The sequence below is a fragment of the Selaginella moellendorffii genome, unplaced genomic scaffold (genome assembly GCF_000143415.4).
Source record: "Selaginella moellendorffii unplaced genomic scaffold, v1.0 SELMOscaffold_56, whole genome shotgun sequence".
Taxonomy (NCBI): domain Eukaryota; kingdom Viridiplantae; phylum Streptophyta; class Lycopodiopsida; order Selaginellales; family Selaginellaceae; genus Selaginella; species Selaginella moellendorffii.
Window position 1 is genome coordinate 937,883 of NW_003314317.1, and position 16,487 is coordinate 954,369.

The 16,487-nt window shown below is 48.4% G+C and overlaps 7 protein-coding genes and 1 non-coding gene across 11 annotated transcripts; 1 reads left to right on the top strand and 7 right to left on the bottom strand.

Moving 5' to 3' along the window:
- Positions 1 to 150: 150 nt before the first annotated feature.
- TRNAW-CCA lies at positions 151 to 222 on the bottom strand. Its single transcript has one exon. It is a non-coding gene; the product is annotated as a tRNA-Trp (tRNA).
- Positions 223 to 657: 435 nt separating this feature from the next.
- On the bottom strand, positions 658 to 2,190 carry LOC9654324 (F-box/kelch-repeat protein At1g80440). Its single transcript, XM_002983092.2, has one exon. The coding sequence runs from the start codon at positions 1,916 to 1,918 to the stop codon at positions 716 to 718; it is 1,203 nt and encodes a 400-aa protein (XP_002983138.2). The 5' UTR covers positions 1,919 to 2,190; the 3' UTR covers positions 658 to 715.
- Positions 2,191 to 2,564: 374 nt separating this feature from the next.
- LOC9654325 (ribosome biogenesis regulatory protein homolog) lies at positions 2,565 to 5,121 on the bottom strand. Of its 2 annotated transcripts, none has more exons than XM_024688165.1 (10): positions 4,952 to 5,121; positions 4,738 to 4,888; positions 4,628 to 4,679; positions 4,436 to 4,564; positions 4,246 to 4,372; positions 4,009 to 4,192; positions 3,833 to 3,937; positions 3,525 to 3,762; positions 3,085 to 3,475; positions 2,565 to 2,769 (listed from the first exon to the last, which is right to left on the bottom strand). In XM_024688165.1, exons 1-8 carry the CDS (start codon positions 5,068 to 5,070, stop codon positions 3,571 to 3,573), a joined length of 1,059 nt encoding a protein of 352 aa, XP_024543933.1. In that variant the 5' UTR covers positions 5,071 to 5,121; the 3' UTR covers positions 2,565 to 2,769; positions 3,085 to 3,475; positions 3,525 to 3,570. The 2 variants fall into 2 exon arrangements, with proteins under 2 accessions (XP_024543933.1, XP_024543932.1); XM_024688164.1 differs by having other exon boundaries at positions 2,565 to 2,812.
- LOC9654326 (dihydroneopterin aldolase 1) lies at positions 5,103 to 5,701 on the bottom strand. The gene is made up of 3 exons (XM_002983094.2): positions 5,619 to 5,701; positions 5,370 to 5,552; positions 5,103 to 5,320 (listed from the first exon to the last, which is right to left on the bottom strand). The coding sequence occupies exons 1-3, from the start codon at positions 5,621 to 5,623 to the stop codon at positions 5,113 to 5,115; spliced, it is 396 nt and encodes a 131-aa protein (XP_002983140.1). The 5' UTR covers positions 5,624 to 5,701; the 3' UTR covers positions 5,103 to 5,112.
- Positions 5,667 to 6,724, bottom strand: LOC112350970. The gene is made up of 4 exons (XM_024688042.1): positions 6,650 to 6,724; positions 6,492 to 6,599; positions 5,904 to 6,314; positions 5,667 to 5,843 (listed from the first exon to the last, which is right to left on the bottom strand). Exons 1-4 carry the CDS (start codon positions 6,722 to 6,724, stop codon positions 5,667 to 5,669), a joined length of 771 nt encoding a protein of 256 aa, XP_024543810.1.
- A 2,424-nt stretch (positions 6,725 to 9,148) lies between these two features.
- Positions 9,149 to 11,071, bottom strand: LOC9654327 (light-sensor Protein kinase). The gene has a single exon (XM_002983095.2). It carries the CDS (start codon positions 11,050 to 11,052, stop codon positions 9,376 to 9,378), a length of 1,677 nt encoding a protein of 558 aa, XP_002983141.2. The 5' UTR covers positions 11,053 to 11,071; the 3' UTR covers positions 9,149 to 9,375.
- Position 11,072: 1 nt separating this feature from the next.
- Positions 11,073 to 13,475, bottom strand: LOC9654328 (pentatricopeptide repeat-containing protein At5g27110). Its single transcript, XM_002983096.2, has 2 exons — positions 13,386 to 13,475; positions 11,073 to 12,895 (listed from the first exon to the last, which is right to left on the bottom strand). The coding sequence occupies exons 1-2, from the start codon at positions 13,447 to 13,449 to the stop codon at positions 11,121 to 11,123; spliced, it is 1,839 nt and encodes a 612-aa protein (XP_002983142.2). The 5' UTR covers positions 13,450 to 13,475; the 3' UTR covers positions 11,073 to 11,120.
- A 101-nt stretch (positions 13,476 to 13,576) lies between these two features.
- On the top strand, positions 13,577 to 16,463 carry LOC9654329 (probable LRR receptor-like serine/threonine-protein kinase At4g36180). Of its 3 annotated transcripts, XM_002982996.2 has the most exons (6): positions 13,577 to 13,661; positions 13,725 to 15,030; positions 15,099 to 15,191; positions 15,266 to 15,382; positions 15,475 to 16,067; positions 16,140 to 16,463. In XM_002982996.2, exon 2 carries the CDS (start codon positions 13,741 to 13,743, stop codon positions 14,968 to 14,970), a length of 1,230 nt encoding a protein of 409 aa, XP_002983042.1. In that variant the 5' UTR covers positions 13,577 to 13,661; positions 13,725 to 13,740; the 3' UTR covers positions 14,971 to 15,030; positions 15,099 to 15,191; positions 15,266 to 15,382; positions 15,475 to 16,067; positions 16,140 to 16,463. The 3 variants fall into 3 exon arrangements, with proteins under 3 accessions (XP_002983042.1, XP_024543833.1, XP_024543834.1); XM_024688065.1 differs by having other exon boundaries at positions 13,725 to 15,191; XM_024688066.1 differs by having other exon boundaries at positions 13,597 to 13,661; positions 13,722 to 15,191.
- The last annotated feature ends 24 nt before the right edge of the window (positions 16,464 to 16,487 follow it).

Sequence of the window (16,487 nt, forward strand, 5' to 3'; positions counted from 1 at the left end):
GTTGTCACCTGTCTTTAATAAATATTTTGGAGCTATGGAAACTCCAAAGATTATAAGCTATCGATCGTTCGAGTCCGTTGAATTTGTCGCATCCCAACTCACTGAGATTCATATGAGAATATCCCAAAAGAATCACCATCTTCTCGAAAGTGAACCCAGCGTGATTCGAACACGCAACCTTCTGATCTGGAGTCAGACGCGCTACCGTTGCGCCATGGATCCCTCTCACGTGGAAGAACAGAATATTCTCATGGCAAACAGATTTTAGGTCTACCTTAAACTCGATCACCGCCCACAACTGACTTCGAAAGCGATGCTCCCCAATCCTCTACGTATACACTATCCAAGTCTCATCAGAATAATTTCTGATCACAAAGCCTTGCAGGCTCGTCAGATCTTATCCCGAGGATGGATAAGAAAACTATCCATACATAATATTATCTTTCGTGCAAGGTGGAAACTTTGGTTCATGCACACAATCACGAAATTGAAACTTCCACGTATATTATCTTTCGTGGACAAAATGAAAACTCTGGTCCATGCACACAATCACGAAGCTGAAACTTCTAGTGCCATGAACTGGCCTGAAATTCCTCAATCCCAATGTAATGTTTCTATCTATCTAAACAATCAAATGGCCTGGTCGTGCCAGACAAAGAAAAAGAGAAGCCTTTGGTATCGGTATATTCACAAAAATATTCTCACACATTCTTTCTCAAAGCTCTATTGAGCAAGCCGCTTGCACGACCCCGCGAAACTCGTCGCCGCCATCGCCCAGCACGTCCACCCAGGTGGTGGCGGAATCTTTGGAATCACTCACGGAATCTCGACGATCCCGACGATCTGGCGGGGCGAATCCGGCGAGCACACCCCTCTCGTCCTGCCCGAGAACCACGACACCGCCGCCACTAATGCCCGCGCACGCCGCCACCGCCTTGCCACAATTAGCCGGCAATTGCCCCACCCTCCTGGAGCAGCGATTCGTCGCGTTGCGCGGATGATCGCAGCAATCCAGCCTCCAGATCTCGCCGCTGGAGCGCGAGCAGCAGTAGACGATCGAATCGCCGGCGCCCACGAAGAGATTCGTGCCGTCCCTGTGCGAAACCAAGGAGTCGTCGATGAGGTCCTCGGCGCGCGACCACTTCCCCGTGGCGGGATCCAAGAACTCGGCGCTGCGGCTGAATTCGCCCTGGGAATCGCTGCCATAGCCGCTGACGACGCCGAATTTGGGACCCAATCGCTGCGACGACCGATCGATCGCGATGCCCCTGCTCTCGTCGCGCTCCTGTGTCATGTCCGGCATGGGCTCCCAGCGATCCTCGCGGACGAGGTAGCGATCGCAGCTGCGCAGCGCGTTCTTGCTCTCGTCGTGCCCGCCCGCGACGAAGATGGAGTCGTCGCCCACCGCGCAGCACGCGAAGAAGGATCTGGCGGCGCCGGGCATGTCGGATCCCCTGCTCCAGGCGCCGCGCGAGAAATCAAACACGAAGACGCTCCTCATCGCCTGGAAGGAGCTGGGATTCCAGCCCCCGACGATGAAGAGCTTCGATTCCACCGCCGCGATGCCGGAGAAGAGGGGGATCCCGCCATGATCGCCGAGCTCCGGGATGGGCGGAATTCTCTCCCAGGATCGCGAGCTGGGGTAGTAGAGACTGAGCCCAAATGGCGGCAGGGCACCCTTTGGTGGCTGCTGTTCTTCCGGAGATTTGGGAGATTTATGGGCTTGCGCGACGACGATCGCGGAACGGGTAGTGGCACATTTCTTGCGCAGCGCGTAGAAATCCGGGCTGGCGATGAGGCTCTCCCACTCGCGGCACACGCGCTGCATTTGGGGATGGCTGGTGTGAGGAACACGAACCAGGCAGTGGAGCGCGACGTCGAAAGGGAGGCCCGGGATGAGTTCTTGCAAAGGCGCCATTTGGAACTTGGCGATCAGATTGCGAGAAATTGATCGAGACCCAGATGAGAAGCGATCGAATGCTTCGTGCCCAGTGGATTTCTTATACCTGGCACTGCTCGAATCGGGAGATCACACGAAGCTAGAATGGAAACAAAGCTCTATCCTCTTCCCTGCTGAAGCAACTAGGGAGAAATCGCGGTGGGTCGATCGATCCAAGTCAATTGCATCGAATCTCTCACCCAGGAAAGACTGTTCTTCGGCGAGAATGCGACGCTTATAAGCAAAGCGCGAACTCGAGTCAAGCACGGCAATGAAAACCCTATTTATGCCCCCCTTTCGCCACCTCACCGCACGGCCGCCGCGCTGGCAGACACGTCGATCAGCCCGCTTGCGTCACACGCATCTGGCGGTCGGAATCTATGCACTCACCCACGTGGCAAGTGGATTTACGGTTACATTTTCTCGCCGGCTCCACGTGGTCGGCTCCGCGTGACGTGGCGCAGGCCTCGCCAATAACCGCCAAAGCTGCCGCAATACGTGGCATGGGAACATGGCCGGCGCATGTGCATGCATGTCCATGGAAGCTTCCATATTGTTTTGTACCATGGAAAATTCGCAAAAGAACTCCGACTTGATCTTGTCTATGGTTTGTGGTCCAATGGCCTTTTGCTTTCAGTTGGCTTGACCACTGGAAAATCGCTCTCTCTTCCATTTCTTCCCAAAACTTGTCTAACAAATTGATATTTTCCTTCCAAGGGAAGAATCTCTCGAGAATAAAAGGTGGCGGGATCAAGCAACAACCAGTACAAAACGTCCTTCCTCGCCTGCATCATCACGCTGCATGATTCCAGAGATATCTGACACACTGCCTGATGAAACACGTCAGTGTCGCGGAAAGCTCTATCCATACAGCTGAAAACAAATAACAAAGAACAGGTGAAAAAGAGCTCTTCTAGAAACGCTATTTCCTCAATCAATCCAATCCAACGAGGACTTCTAGAAACCATGGGTCAAGCAAAAGCAAGGATAATTGAGGCAAAGGAAGGCAATCAAGTATTGGCACAAAGGAGAAAAAATAAAGACACAATGGTCCTACCAAGAGCAAAGATCGAGAAATCACTATCAAGGGAGAAAAGAGCACACAATGATACTTCGATACAATACCCCCAACTTGGCAGCTTTACCTCTGGCTAGTGGACATGTTTCTTCCGGCCAACTTGTTTTTGTCCCTGGATGATCACTCATCCACGCGCAATTCTTTTTTTCACTAGCGAGCGATGCTTCAGCCTATACAAAAGCCAAGCGTGTCACGAGAAAGGAATTTTACCAGGCCACGCAAGGCACGGCAGTGGGAGAAATCGAATCCACTCTAGCTTGCAACGTCATGGGAGATAACTTTGTCCGGGACCTTATCTATCGGAGAGAAGCTGATCTGTTAATCTGCAAGTTTCCAAAGGTGATTCCAGGCAGTGGAGGATCAAAAACCATCCTGTCTATTTCCACCACTCACTAGACGTTTTCGGAGGAGCTGGATACATGGTGGCCGCGACTGTTGCCAGGCTCTTTCACGGTGATCTGGAAAAAAAGCTGTTAATTTTCGACAACTTTTCATCTCGTCACATACCCTGTCGATACTTTGGCGATAGAGTCCAGCGCATCCGTCCTCAGTCCTATTTGGCATCTTTACCTCTGGCGAACTTGGAGCCTTTAGAGGTTTTGTTTCTTCCGGCCAGCTTGTTTTTATCCCTGGATGGCCCCTTTGTACCGCCGCCACGCCCGAATTTCTTTTTACTGTGGCCACCATTAGCGATGTTTTGACGCTCGCGTTGGCTCTGCTGCGATGTGTTGTAGCTGCTAACAGCCTACACAAAAGCCAAGCACGCCGTGAGAGAAGTTCGCCAGGCCACGAAAGGCGAAAATCAAATCGCTCACCTTGTTCACATCAACAATCTCCTGATTGTGACGGGAGAGCACTTTGTCCAGAATCTTATCGGACTGTTGTTTCTCCTCTTTGGAGGATCCAACGACTGGAAGGAACTGTATTACACATTTTTTATGCGTTAAGAACAAAGAATAACAGAAGGGAAAAGGGAGAACAGAAATCTCACCTTTCGATGCTTTCCTGCGTGTTTTGCCGGCTTTTCACCCTCCAGCTTACGATCAAACTTGCCTACGCTGGCCGTAGCAGTACTTGCGTGTCCAGCAATCTCGCCGAGTTCATCTTTCGTGAGTTTCTTTGGAACTTGCGCGGAGCCGGTTATAGGCAAAGCCATCGTCGACAATTGGACAGTACTAATGATCAAAACAACAATCAGACGATGTGGTTTGAGACTAATAATATTTACCTCGGGAGCGCAGATTTTCCGGCAACTTTGAGCGTGTGTTTCAAGTTCTGGAGACGATTCTTCTCTTGCTTTTCAATGCGTGCCTTCTTTTCTTTCTTCATGTTTGAGAATGGATCTTCTCCAGGTTCTGCATAACCCAGAGAGACAAATGCGCTAAGTGAAACCAAATATGGAAACAAAAGCCACTTACCATCAGTGCTCTTGGCCTCAATTACAGGTATGTCTCGCTCATCTGCAACTCTTTTATAACCATACCGCCTTCTCCATTCCCCAGCGTCTTCATCAAAATCTAGCTTGCTGCGTTTCCTCTTCTTTATACCTGGGGAAATAAAATAAAAATCCTTGTATACACAAATCCAAAGAGACCACACAAGATAGATACCTTTGCTCTGTGCGAATTGCTCCCATTTCGTGGGTGGCCGCGGCTTCGGGAGCTACAAGGACAAATCCAAAATGAATGAGAAGGAGAAAAAAGAAAGAATTTCTACTCACAGGTTTTTCTCTAGGAAGCTTTGTTGTGGGAGGAGGCAAGATCACGAGACGCCCATACTTATCCGCCTCAGAAGGCATGTTAAACAGCTTCTCTGCCAGCGCTTGAATGGCTCGAGCGCCCTTTCGGAGGCATTGCTCGTCATAATCATCGCTAGAAATCATCCACAAGAAGAAAAATGTAGCTCCATCCGAGCGAGAAGAAAATCGTCCCTACCTGGAAGTCGACGCCTCCTCGATTCCTGGATCAGTAGCGTCGAAGACGAGCAGATTGCCGATGTCCATGCGCAATCCGGACAGGGAATCCATCCCCGCGCCTTCTTCCTCGGCCGCCATCGCGGAAGAACTAAAACCCTAGAAACAAAATCTCCAAGAACCCTAAATCTCTTTATTGCTGGATGGGTTTCTTCGAAAAATCTCTACTCCCAAATAATCTACGCTCCCTTTGACAGCAACGTGAGGCTTTCCCACTCTCACGCGAATGCTCGTCGCGGATGGAAATCTCTCAAACACGCCCTTTGCAATGCTCGCTGCCACGGCCTCCAAGAGAGAAAATGGTGGACCTTCTACCACAGCCTTGACGATCCTGGCACCAAAAAAATCGATTTTTGGGAGGAATTCTTCCAAGTTTCTACCTGTAGATCGCTCCATAGCTGATTGAATCCTCGATGTTGTCGCTGTTGCAAGCCTTGGACAAATCGGTCCACACATCCGCGTCCACCAGGAACTTTTGGCCCAATTTCTTCTCTTCGTCGTACACGCCGTGGTAGCCGTGGAAGATCATGCCACGAAGAATGAGCTTATCGCCATTTGGGTCACTGCCGCAAGAACACGCAAAAAAATTCGTTTTTTTCTGAGGGGAAAGAGATTTCCAAGCGTCATACCTCATCTCGTAGCACCGGGAGAACACTGCTGCTCCTTCGCCTAGGGCTCTAGAGCGACTTTAAGTAGGAGTTAAATGCCAAGTAAGGTGTTTTTGGTGCGTCGATCGTCCCAGTAAATCCAGGCTCGAGAACTTTTCGTTGCTCCAGATCGTATTTCTCATTGATCTTGTCCTGTGCAAGAAGTTCTCGCAATGGTGGCGGGGGCACCACTTCCGGTTTTATGATCTGGATTGCAAAAAGAAAAAGAAGTTATTTTCTGGCAAGAAAGAGGAAAGTTTTCATCACCTTGACAGGAGGCCATTCGAAGTTTTTGAGCTGGGGGCAGTAGAGTTCTAGCCTGATCTTCTCTTTGTAAGAAGGATTAAGCGTGGTTATCACATCGCTCCAAAGCATCAGATCGACGAGCTCGTTGCATTGCTGGAGATCGAGCTCTTTCAAACCTCGAACTACAATGTGTGCTGTTTTCAAGTGGACGCATCGCGCTAGAGAGATTCTCTCGAGAGAATTCGACTGCGAAAGGTCACGCGCTGTGAGCAAAGTCTGCCGGAAAAGAACAATGAGAGAAGTTACCTCTATCAAAACATAGTTTAGAGCTGCACAGCACGATAAATCCAGTTCCTTGAGCGCTGGAGCAACAGTGTAAGGCGACATGACATACCTGGTCAAGAACTTGGCTCCCCGGAGCTCTAGTTTCTCCTGGAGATAGAACTTTGAGATGATCCCAGAGGACTCAAGAGGAACTTACGAGATTTGGGCGAGGAACGCTGAAGAGCTCGGTGATGAAAGGCTCGTCCACTCTGGAACTCCAGATGATAGATATCTACAACAAGAGTTGAGCTGCTAAGAACGAGGAAAGAAAAGCATAGAACTTACCAAGTTACATGTCGCCAGCAAATTGAGACGAGTCTCGTTAAAGGCAGGCGAAACCACGGGGTCAGGAAGAGCTTCCAGCGGTCTCTCCCATTTTCCATTTCCAAGCGCCTAAGTGAAAACAAATGTGAGAAATCCATGGATCGATCAAATCGCAGTACCTTGATCCAGCCAGAGTCTGGCTTTGGTGCGGCGCCCTTCTTCTTCCCTTTGCCCTTGCCCTTCTTGGGCGCCATAGCTGCCGCACCAAAGCTCTCGCACCGAATGGCGGGACGCAACGTTCGGATGGCCACATCCTTACCGTCAAAATTAGGGCTTGAGTCGTTTAAAATAAGTTTAACGGTTATAGATTTCCCCCAAGGGGCTTGTTCGAGCTCTCTATAGCAGCGAGATAGTAGCGTAAGCACCACGTCGATGCTTGGTCTTCTCGGTGAGCTTCTTGGAATCGACCCTCAAGCCTCTCAAGGGGTCGGGTAAGGAATCGGGTTCACCGAGATCAAGGCTTCACGAATCCAGTTCCATGCTTACGTGACGGATTGTACCTTTGAAGTTTTCGAAGTCAACCAAAGTCTTGCTCTACTGCTCCAGTCTGCTGCCGACAAAGCTCTTCTTGGTTCCTGGGATCGCATCCTCAGTTTCTAAACCTCTCGTGGTGACCCCAGCATGAACTTGTCGACCATCTTCGAATCTACAAAGGTAGTGAGCTCCATCTTCCTGTAGAGATCGAGCACCTCGTCGTACACACTATGTTGGACACAGACTGAGAGCATGGCTTTCCAAGTAACAATATCCTTCCCCTGGATTTCTTAAAAGACCTCCCTTGTGTCTTTCAGGCTACTGCCCTTCCTATGTTCAGTAGTGCTGTCCTGACAATGAGATCGTTCTCAAAGCCGTTCCCAGTGAGCTGCAAGTGAATAAGTTCCTTGCAAAGCATTCCTTTTCAGCGGTTGAGAATGGTGACAAAGGTGACGTACACTCTTGGCTTGGGGTAATTTTCCTTAAGAAAAATTAGACCTCATGTGAGAAATTGTTCATTATATTTACATGAAAAATTATATTCAGATGATAATTTACACCACACACCTCATTCTAATCTTGAAAATGGTAAATTCATAGATGAAAAACATGTAAATATTTATTCTTGTGTAAGGATTATTATAAATGATGATGGACGGGAAGAAAGCCATTGTAGGCTTTGTTTGAAATATTACTTTTCAAGAGATTTTATTTTATTTTTAAAGAACTAGTATGATGTAGATTGTGTTTGGCGAAGCATGTAGGAATACAGTTTCCTCATAATTCATTTTAATACTACTTATGTCATTGAATGCTTATAAAAATGGGTGAAGTGATATATTTTGCATGGTAAATATATGTATAAATTAATGACTTTGTTATGGCTTTGGTTAATTCATTTCATAAATTATTATTTGAAGGTTTTTCTTGCAAGGAGTATTACAAGCATACTAAGGAAGTTTGCACTTCAGGAACATATCTCATTCAAGGATATAAGCCTTCTTGACAAGTTACAGATATGCTTGTAATCTGAAGAAAATCTTTCTGCTTTTTTATGCTATAAAATGCAAGTGCAACAATTCTGAAAGTTGGTATGTAGCTGATATATCTTTTATGAAGTGCAATTATGGGGATTCAGACTTTTATACAATCACATCCATGCTATGCAAAACATTTAAAGGCTATTAGCACGTATTGAAGTTGGAGAATTAGTGAGACGACATTTGATCTTTGAGCATATATCAAATCAAGCAAGAAAAATAATAAGTTACACTTCTTTATGGAAAAGAGTTGACTGAAAATGTTTTTTATGCTAGATTTACCTAGAAGTGCTTGAAGTTGAGAAAACATCTTCTAGAAGTAAAAATTTGAAATGTTAATTAGTTGGTCTTGTTATCTTTTTAATTTCTCTAAAGAAGGAAAGACATAAGAAGCCCAATCCTTGTCCTGAGCTTTTTGAAATATATGGACCAAGGTTTATAACCTAAAGAAACATATAAGTGACAAATTATCTTAATGTAGCAATGGTCGATGTCAAATTATGCACACAAGACAAATTAACCATATAGCTGTTTTTACTGATAAATTCTTTTGTGACATATGCAACTAGTGACAAGTTATATAAACATGAAAAATTGCAAAACTTTATCCACACACTTCTTTTAAACTTCTACTTCATATCCATAATAAACTCCATGAACTCTCTAGAATATACAGATTTTATTTATATAATTATTTGGACAATACATTTTTATTAAGTACACTTCCTTTAAAAGATTTATAGAGACTTTGCAATAGGAGAAATCATTCAGCAAGAATGGTATTAATGGTCAATTGTGACATTCAATCTGATGATTGTTAAAATGTGTTTACAATTTGGATGCAAGTAAATATAACTATACAGTTTTGAGCCATCATCCCATGTGACTCCCTTCAAGAGCAAATCCAAGCCTTTTCAAAAGAATTTATCACTTTCTATAATACATTCACTAAGAAATGTACCTGGTTTGGATTCTCCTCATTTGTGGCTATGGTGATTACTGTTAAGCTTGTTGTTGGCCTATAGCTAGGCTTTCCTTCTCCTCCAGTGTTTTTCCAACTCTGGGATCAAAAGCACAATTAAAAACCGGGGCTAAACCGTATGGTTCGGTTTAAACATATTTTGTCATGTGGTATATTTGATATATAAATATAATTTACATGCCAAGATCATAGGAAGCGTCCTGCAAAACCATCTCGTCAAACATTTTCTGCGCATTCCTATGAGATGGTTGCCCAGTAATCTGTCCTGCTCCTGCCCGCTATCATATCTTCCTGGAGAGCCTTAATAACTACTATCCGTTTCGTGTAGACAATATATTTCCCCCTTGAGTCACGCAAGGAGGAGATTACCTCTTTGCGTAGCTGTCGGTTTACTCGAGCTCTCTATAGCAGTGGACCCCGAGAGATAGCAGCGTATGCACTCCAGCTCCCAGCAAATCTCCTGAAAGCACTGCCTCATCTCGGGATTACTAGACCAGCACTGCTGCACCACTCCTCCCAAGAGTGTGTTTACGTATCCCGGCAGCGAAGGCCTCACTCCTGGTTTCATCCAACTCCCCTTGATCTTTTTAATATCCACTCCTCTGGTCTCGCAAAACGGTACCTCTCCAGTGAGAATGCTGTAGCACGTCATCCCAAAGCTGTAAACGTCCGCCTTGAGCGTGTACCTCGCACAAAACTCGTCACCACCACCGCGGTCTGGAACCATGACTTCCGGAGCCCTGTAGAATCCTGTGCCTCGCTTCGAAGTGTGAGCTTGGTCGGAGCACTCCACCGTCTTGGCCGTGCCAAAGTCCGCGAGCTTGAGCAAGAGGCCGCTCGGAGAAGAGCCGGGAGCCCGGGTCAAGAGGATGTTGCTCGGCTTCACGTCCCTGTGGATGATCTGGAGCGAGTGCAAGTACTTCAGGCCTCGAGCGATCTGGAGCATCATGTCGACGCAGACCAAGGCGGAGAAAGGTGGCGCAAAGCCGCTTCTTTGCTTGGACTTGTTGATGTAGGACTCAAGATTGCCAGCTTCCATGAGCTCCAGCAGCAATCCATACTTGAGGTCGCTGTCTCTCTTGAGCTCGACATGGCCGAGAACCTGGACGATGTGAGGATGCTGGAGCTGCAAGTGTAGAGCAGCCTCCCTCACAAACGATGCGTCGTCTTTGAAGAGCTTAAGAGCGTATCTCTGTCCGAAGGCTTGGACTTCTTGGACGGCGGCGTAGCTCCCACATCCCAGAACGCTTCCCATGACGAGCACTTCGTCTTCCAGCTGAGTGGAAGCCACAACAACGTCTTGCACGCAGCTAGCCGAGATTCTTGATGGGTGTAACCTCTCCAGCAACAGGTTTGTTGCCTGAAGTTGGTCTTGCGAGAGATCCGTCCTGTTACTGGCCTCGCCAAGAATTTTCACAGCTTTGAGGAAGAGGGAGGCCCGTTGCAAGAGCTTGCGGAGTGACGTCTCGGTCTCGGCTATGATTCCCGCAAAGAGCTCGGCGGAAGGAACGGCCTTCTTCTCCACCTGGATGGCATAACTGAGCATCCCCAGCTGCGTCCAAAGCCTGTAGATCTCATCCCACTTCTTACACAAAGTCTGGTTCGAGATGGCAGCAGCGATCCCAATCGCTGTGGAAGAGTCCTTGCACTCCCTTAGAAGCATCATCTCTTCGCGAAGAAGCTCCGCAGATCGATCGTGGAGAGTGTCCAGATGGCAGATGAGCTGCGATAAGTTTCTCCCCATACGCCAGTTGACCAACACTACTTTGTCCCTGTCCTTTCTACCTCCCAAGTACCTGAATAACTTGAAAGCACAACTTCGACGCTTGGTCTTCTCGGAGAGCTTCTTGGTATCGACCCTCAAGCTGCTCAGGAGGTCGGCTAAAGAATCAGGTTCACCGAGATCAAGACTCCCTGCTTCATCTTCTGCCTTCACTAATCCGGTTCCATCCTTGAGGGACGGAATGAGAGTGCCGCTCTTACCTGCTGATAACTTCGTAGATGCGGCGATAAGGCACGAGAACATTGTGCGCAATCCTTTGAAGTTCTCGCAATGCTTTGGTGTTTTCCAAAGTCAACCAGCTCGTCTAAGTCTTAGGCGACCAGCTCCACTGTTCCAGTCTGCTGCCGACAAAGCTCTTCTTGGTTCTCCGGTGTAGTTTCCAAAACCTGGGACCCTTCTCGCAACGAGCTCACGCATGCGACTGTGATCTCGTTCGCTTCTACGTCGTTAGCCTGCATTTGTTCGAACAGCTCGGACGCTCTTTCCAGCTGACCCTGCTTCACGTAAGCGTCGAGCAGAGCGTTCCAAAATGCGGTAGACTTGTCCGGAGTTCTGTCGAAGAGATTTTGTGCGTCTTCCAGAGCTCCGCACTTGCAGTACATGCCCAGCAGCGCCTCTCTGATACCACCATCCTGATACAAATCCTTGCCTTTGATGCTCTCATGAACAGCCTTGCCCCGCTCCAACTCCTGGAGCTCCGCACAGGCCTTGAGAACGCTGATGATTGTCAGCTTGTAAGGAACCGACTGGACGTTCTGGTAGACGTCGAGAAGCTCTCGCCAGTGTCCGTGTCTCTCACAAGTTGCTATCATAGCGCTGGAGAGCAGCACATTCTTCGTTGGCACGGACTGGAAGAGCTCCCAAGCAGCATCGTAGAGACCACAGCGGCCATACATATGGATCAGAGCGCTTCGTACGACCACGTCCGATTCAAAGCCACTCTCTTCTATGCCGGCATGAAGAAGTCTTCCCTCCGCCAGGCACTCGGCACCATTGCATGCGCTCAAGGTGGTCGTGAAGGCAAACTTGTCAACCCGGACACCTTCTAGCCTCATGAGTCTGAAAAGCCCGAGTGCTTCTTTGCTGCGATGCCACTGTGTGTAGAAGGATATCATATGAGCCCAAGCAACGTCGTCGTATTCGCGTCTCTTCCAGAAAACCTTGGCAGCGTCTTCGAGGCTGCCACACTTTCCATACATGTTGAGCAATGCGCTGGAGACCGCATCCTCAGTTTCCAAACCTCTCGCAGTGACCACAGCATGAACCTGTCGACCATCTTCGAGAGCTGTAGCGCCGGCACACGCATTGATCACAGTGACAAAAGTGCTGACGCTTGGAGTGAGCTCCATCTTCCTGTAGAGCTCGAGCGCCTCCTCGTACGCACTATGTTGGACGTAGACCGAGAGCATTGCGTTCCAAGTGATGATATCTTTCCCCTGGATTTCTTCAAAGACCTTCCTTGCGTCTGTCAGGCTACCGCACTTCCCATACATGTTGAGTAGCGCAGTCTTGACGATGAGGTCGTTCTCAAACCCGTTTCCAGTGAGCTGCGAGTGAATAAGCTTGCCTTCTTGCAAAGCACTCATTTTCCCGCAGCAATTGAGGACGGTGACAAAGGTGACGTTGTCCGGCTTTACACTCTCGCCTTGCATTCTCTGGAACAGCTTCAATGCCGTCTTGTAGTGACCACGCTCTGAGTAGGCCGAGATCATAGAAGTCCAAAGAATAGCGTCCCGCGAAACCATCTCGTCAAACATTCTCTGCGCGTCCCTTAAGCTCCCACACTTGAGATACATCTCTATGAGATGGTTCCCGAGTATCCTGTCCTGCTCCTGCCCGCTATCCCGAATGTAGCTGTGAATTTTCTTCCCTTGCTGGAGAGCCTTGTTCTTAGCGCAAACTCGTAAAACTCTAGCGTAAGTGGCACTGTCTGTCTTGTGTATCATCCCTTGCATGCGATCCACTAGAATCTTCAAGTTGTCCTCGTCGGGACTCCTGGCAGCACTGTTCTTGTACCCGAAAGCGGCACACGATACTTTGCTACCGTGGTGTTGTCCTCGAAGCGTTTGTGTTTTGTCTCGCCAATCTGGATAAGAAACCAAGAACTTGTAACGCTCTGAAAGTCCAGGATGAAAAGAAGTTTAAAAAACTCTCTAGCGCACTCACACAAAAATGCCATCCTTGACGATACAAAACATCCAAATCTCCAGACTAAAGATCAAGCATTGGCAGGGAAATTTTTTTCTAGAACGTAAACGCTAAAAGATCTAGGAAAAGGATCGAAACTAGAAAATATGCCTACACAATTGAATCGGATTCACGAGAAAACATCGAAGAACATACAAAACATCCAAATTTTCAGACGAAAGATCAAGCATTAAGGGGAAAAAAAATTCTAGAACGTAAAGATCTAGGAAAAGGATCGAGACTAGAAACAATGCCTACACGATTGAATCGGATTCACGAGAAAACATTGAACGATCGAACTACAAAACGATTGAAAGCAAAGAAAAGAATGCCGCGCAAGAAGAATCTCTCAAGACAGGACATGATCAAGGATAGCATAAGCAACATACCTAGATTTCTTCGCTTCCTCCTGTGCGCGATCGCCATCGCCATAGACGAGAGCGCGGCCGCCATAGCCAAGCTCTCACAGATATTTTCGTGGGCTTTGCTTTGGAAAAATTTAAGCCTAGGCGGGAAAGGCTTGGTCTAAATGACAACTGTCCTTGGAACACGTGTCCTTAAACCTCCTCTCTTTTTAAAATACCCATTAGGGTTCTTCGCTCTGCTTGATCATCACGGTATTTCTAGCGACATTTCTCTCGGAGGCAAGATCCTAGCTATTCGAGGTAAGATTTACCGCCTGGCAGTGGCATTTTCTTAGCGACCGATCGTTTTCTTGCTGCTAGCAGCTTGGCGCTCACTCTCATGGCGCTGGTCTTGATCTTCTTGCTCGCGATCCGGATATTTCCTGCTACCAGGGCATCGACGCTCTCGTCGGATCTCCAAGCCCTCAAGGATGTCAAGGCCGCGGTAGATCCCTCCAGCATTCACTCCACGACCTGTCTCGGCTCCTGGGACTTCGCCGCCGCCGATCCCTGCGACTCGCGATCCACATCGCATTTCGTGTGTGGCATTGGCTGTAGCAGCGACGATCCTCTCAGCCGCCGCGTCATCAGCTTGATCCTCGACGGCTCCGGCTACAATGGTACCCTCTCTCCATCGCTGGGCAGCTTGACCGCGTTACAGGTGCTCGATTTCTCTGGAAATTCCTTTCACGGCACCATTCCAGCGTCCCTGGGCCAGCTGACTAGCCTCATCAAGCTCGACCTGTCAAGGAACTCTTTCACCGGCGCGATTCCAGACACCATCTCACAGCTCTCGAATCTATCCTACCTCTCCGTCGCCAACAATCACCTCGAGGGGCCGATTCCCAGCTCCATCGCCAATCTATCAACCATCGAGAGGCTCTTCCTCCACAACAACCAGCTCGCCGGAAAGATTCCCTCGCTAGATGGTTTGCAGAGGCTGAGCTACTTCGACGCTAGCAACAACCGGCTGTCCGAGCTGCCGCTCAAGCTCCCGGTTTCGCTGCTCCAACTTTCGCTGCGAAGCAACCAACTGGGTGGGAGCTTTCCACAGAATCTAGTCCAGCTCCAGGGGCTGGAAGTTCTGGACCTGAGCTACAACCAGTTCGTCGGGCACCTGGATTCGTCGCTGTTCGAATTGCCATCTCTCCAGCAGCTCACGGTCTCGCACAACCAGATCTCTTCGCTGGGTGTTCCACGACTTTCCAACGTGGAGAGCGAGCTTGTGGCGGTGGACATAAGTTACAACCAGCTCGAAGGTGCTCTGCCCGTGTTCTTGGCAAACATCAGCAGGCTCTCGGCACTCTCGCTTCGCTACAACAACTTCAGTGGCACCATCCCTTACGAGTTCGCTTCCAAGGCGAGCTCGGCTTCCAACGAGGTCCAGCCGCTCATGCGCTTGTTCCTGGACGGCAACTATCTCATCGGCGAGGTTCCTCAGCCATTTCTCGAGGTTCCGGGAAGGTTTAGCGCGAGTTTTATCTACAACTGCCTGGCCAAGTGCCCGGAGAGCTTTGCGTTTTGCCAAGGAGGTGGACAGAGGCCAAAGTCGGAGTGCCCGACTCTGTGAGGACTGAATCCAACAGCCAGGAAGGAGGACGAGGAAGCGAAAACAGGACAAGAACTATACGTATGCAGCAGTCAGCTCAGCTCTGGGTTTGGATGTCATATACTAACCGCGTGTGGAGGAATTTGCAGTCACGTAATACGTCTTACTGTAGGTGAGAGGGAGACGAGCTACCTAGCTTTTGATCAGATCGTCTCTCCAAACTGTTGCTATCCTACATAGAGGTATGGCTTTGCGCTCCTGGTGTCTTTACTTCTCAGTGTGTGGAAGTTTTTCTCATCGCGTGTCATTTGGCCAGGTGCACAGATGATGAACATGAGGAGAAAGAGGATCAAGCTTTTCTTTCTTTTTAAGTAGTGCGAAGATCTTTACTGGAGTATCGCGGCAAATCCCAGAAACTTCCAGCTTTTCAAAGGTGCAGCAACAATATCATTGTCCTTGAGAGGACCGTATGTCTTTTTACTCAAGTGCTTCTAATAATGTTCTTGGGTTGCTGTTATGTTACAGAATGGAGCCAGTGAGACAGACCAAGCACAGATCAGACTGGGAGGATGAGGTAGTAACACCAACAACAACATCCATTACAACAAGGTGTGTGAATCGAGCCCGGGCTTTAGTGGCTTAGAGGAGGTACTAGAAAGCAAAGCTGGACTGGGAAATTTTTGGAAGAACACAGGGAATAGGAAGTGGACAGGGCACGTACGAGCGGGAGGAATACAGCTGGTCTGTAGCAGCATGAATGGTTTTTATTTGGAGTGATTTGGATTCGCCAGACAGCTAGCAAAAGGGAAAGGCTCGATCTTCAATGCTCGGAAAAGGAACTACTTGGGGGACCCTGGCACAGTGGTGCTGGTGCTGCTGATGGTGGTGGTGGTGGTGGTGGTCACTCGTGGTGGCCACAAAACTAAGTAGTTTCACTGGTGTACGATGGGACTCGACTCGACTCGACACTCTCAATCTCCTTCTCCAGAGGCTGCCAGAGATTCTCACATAAGCTCAGACAATATCACCGTCTTCTACCCAAGATCGGACTCTGATCGTCCTCATCTGGGAGGGAGATCAAACTTTAAGCGGCGGTGGCACGGATCTATCTACCAGAGGTACGTTTTCTTAATGAAGCTTCGAGCACCGCTTTTGTCAACAGCCGTGATCTGATGTGGAACGTACTCCAGGCTCACAAGTGGCGCCGCGCGAAAAGGGACACACCTCACAGCCTTTTGATTCATGGCCGAGTGCATGCGTTTTGGTCTAAAGTTTGTGGCCTGGTAAAACGTATTCATTGAGAGAAATCTGCGAAGATTCACGGGGCAGTATTTTTAATCGTTTCTTTTGTTTATGCTGATCTTTGGGTTCCTCGTAGGGTTTTTTAGGTCTTAAGCTCTTGCTTGTGCTCCAGTTCTAAACATTCTATTCAGTGAAGAACATGAAGAACATTGCCTTGAGTGAAGCAGTGGTGTTGTTGTTGCTCAATTCAATCAATGGAGGTTTTTTTTGTTTGTAAGCGGTGGGTGTCTTTGTCC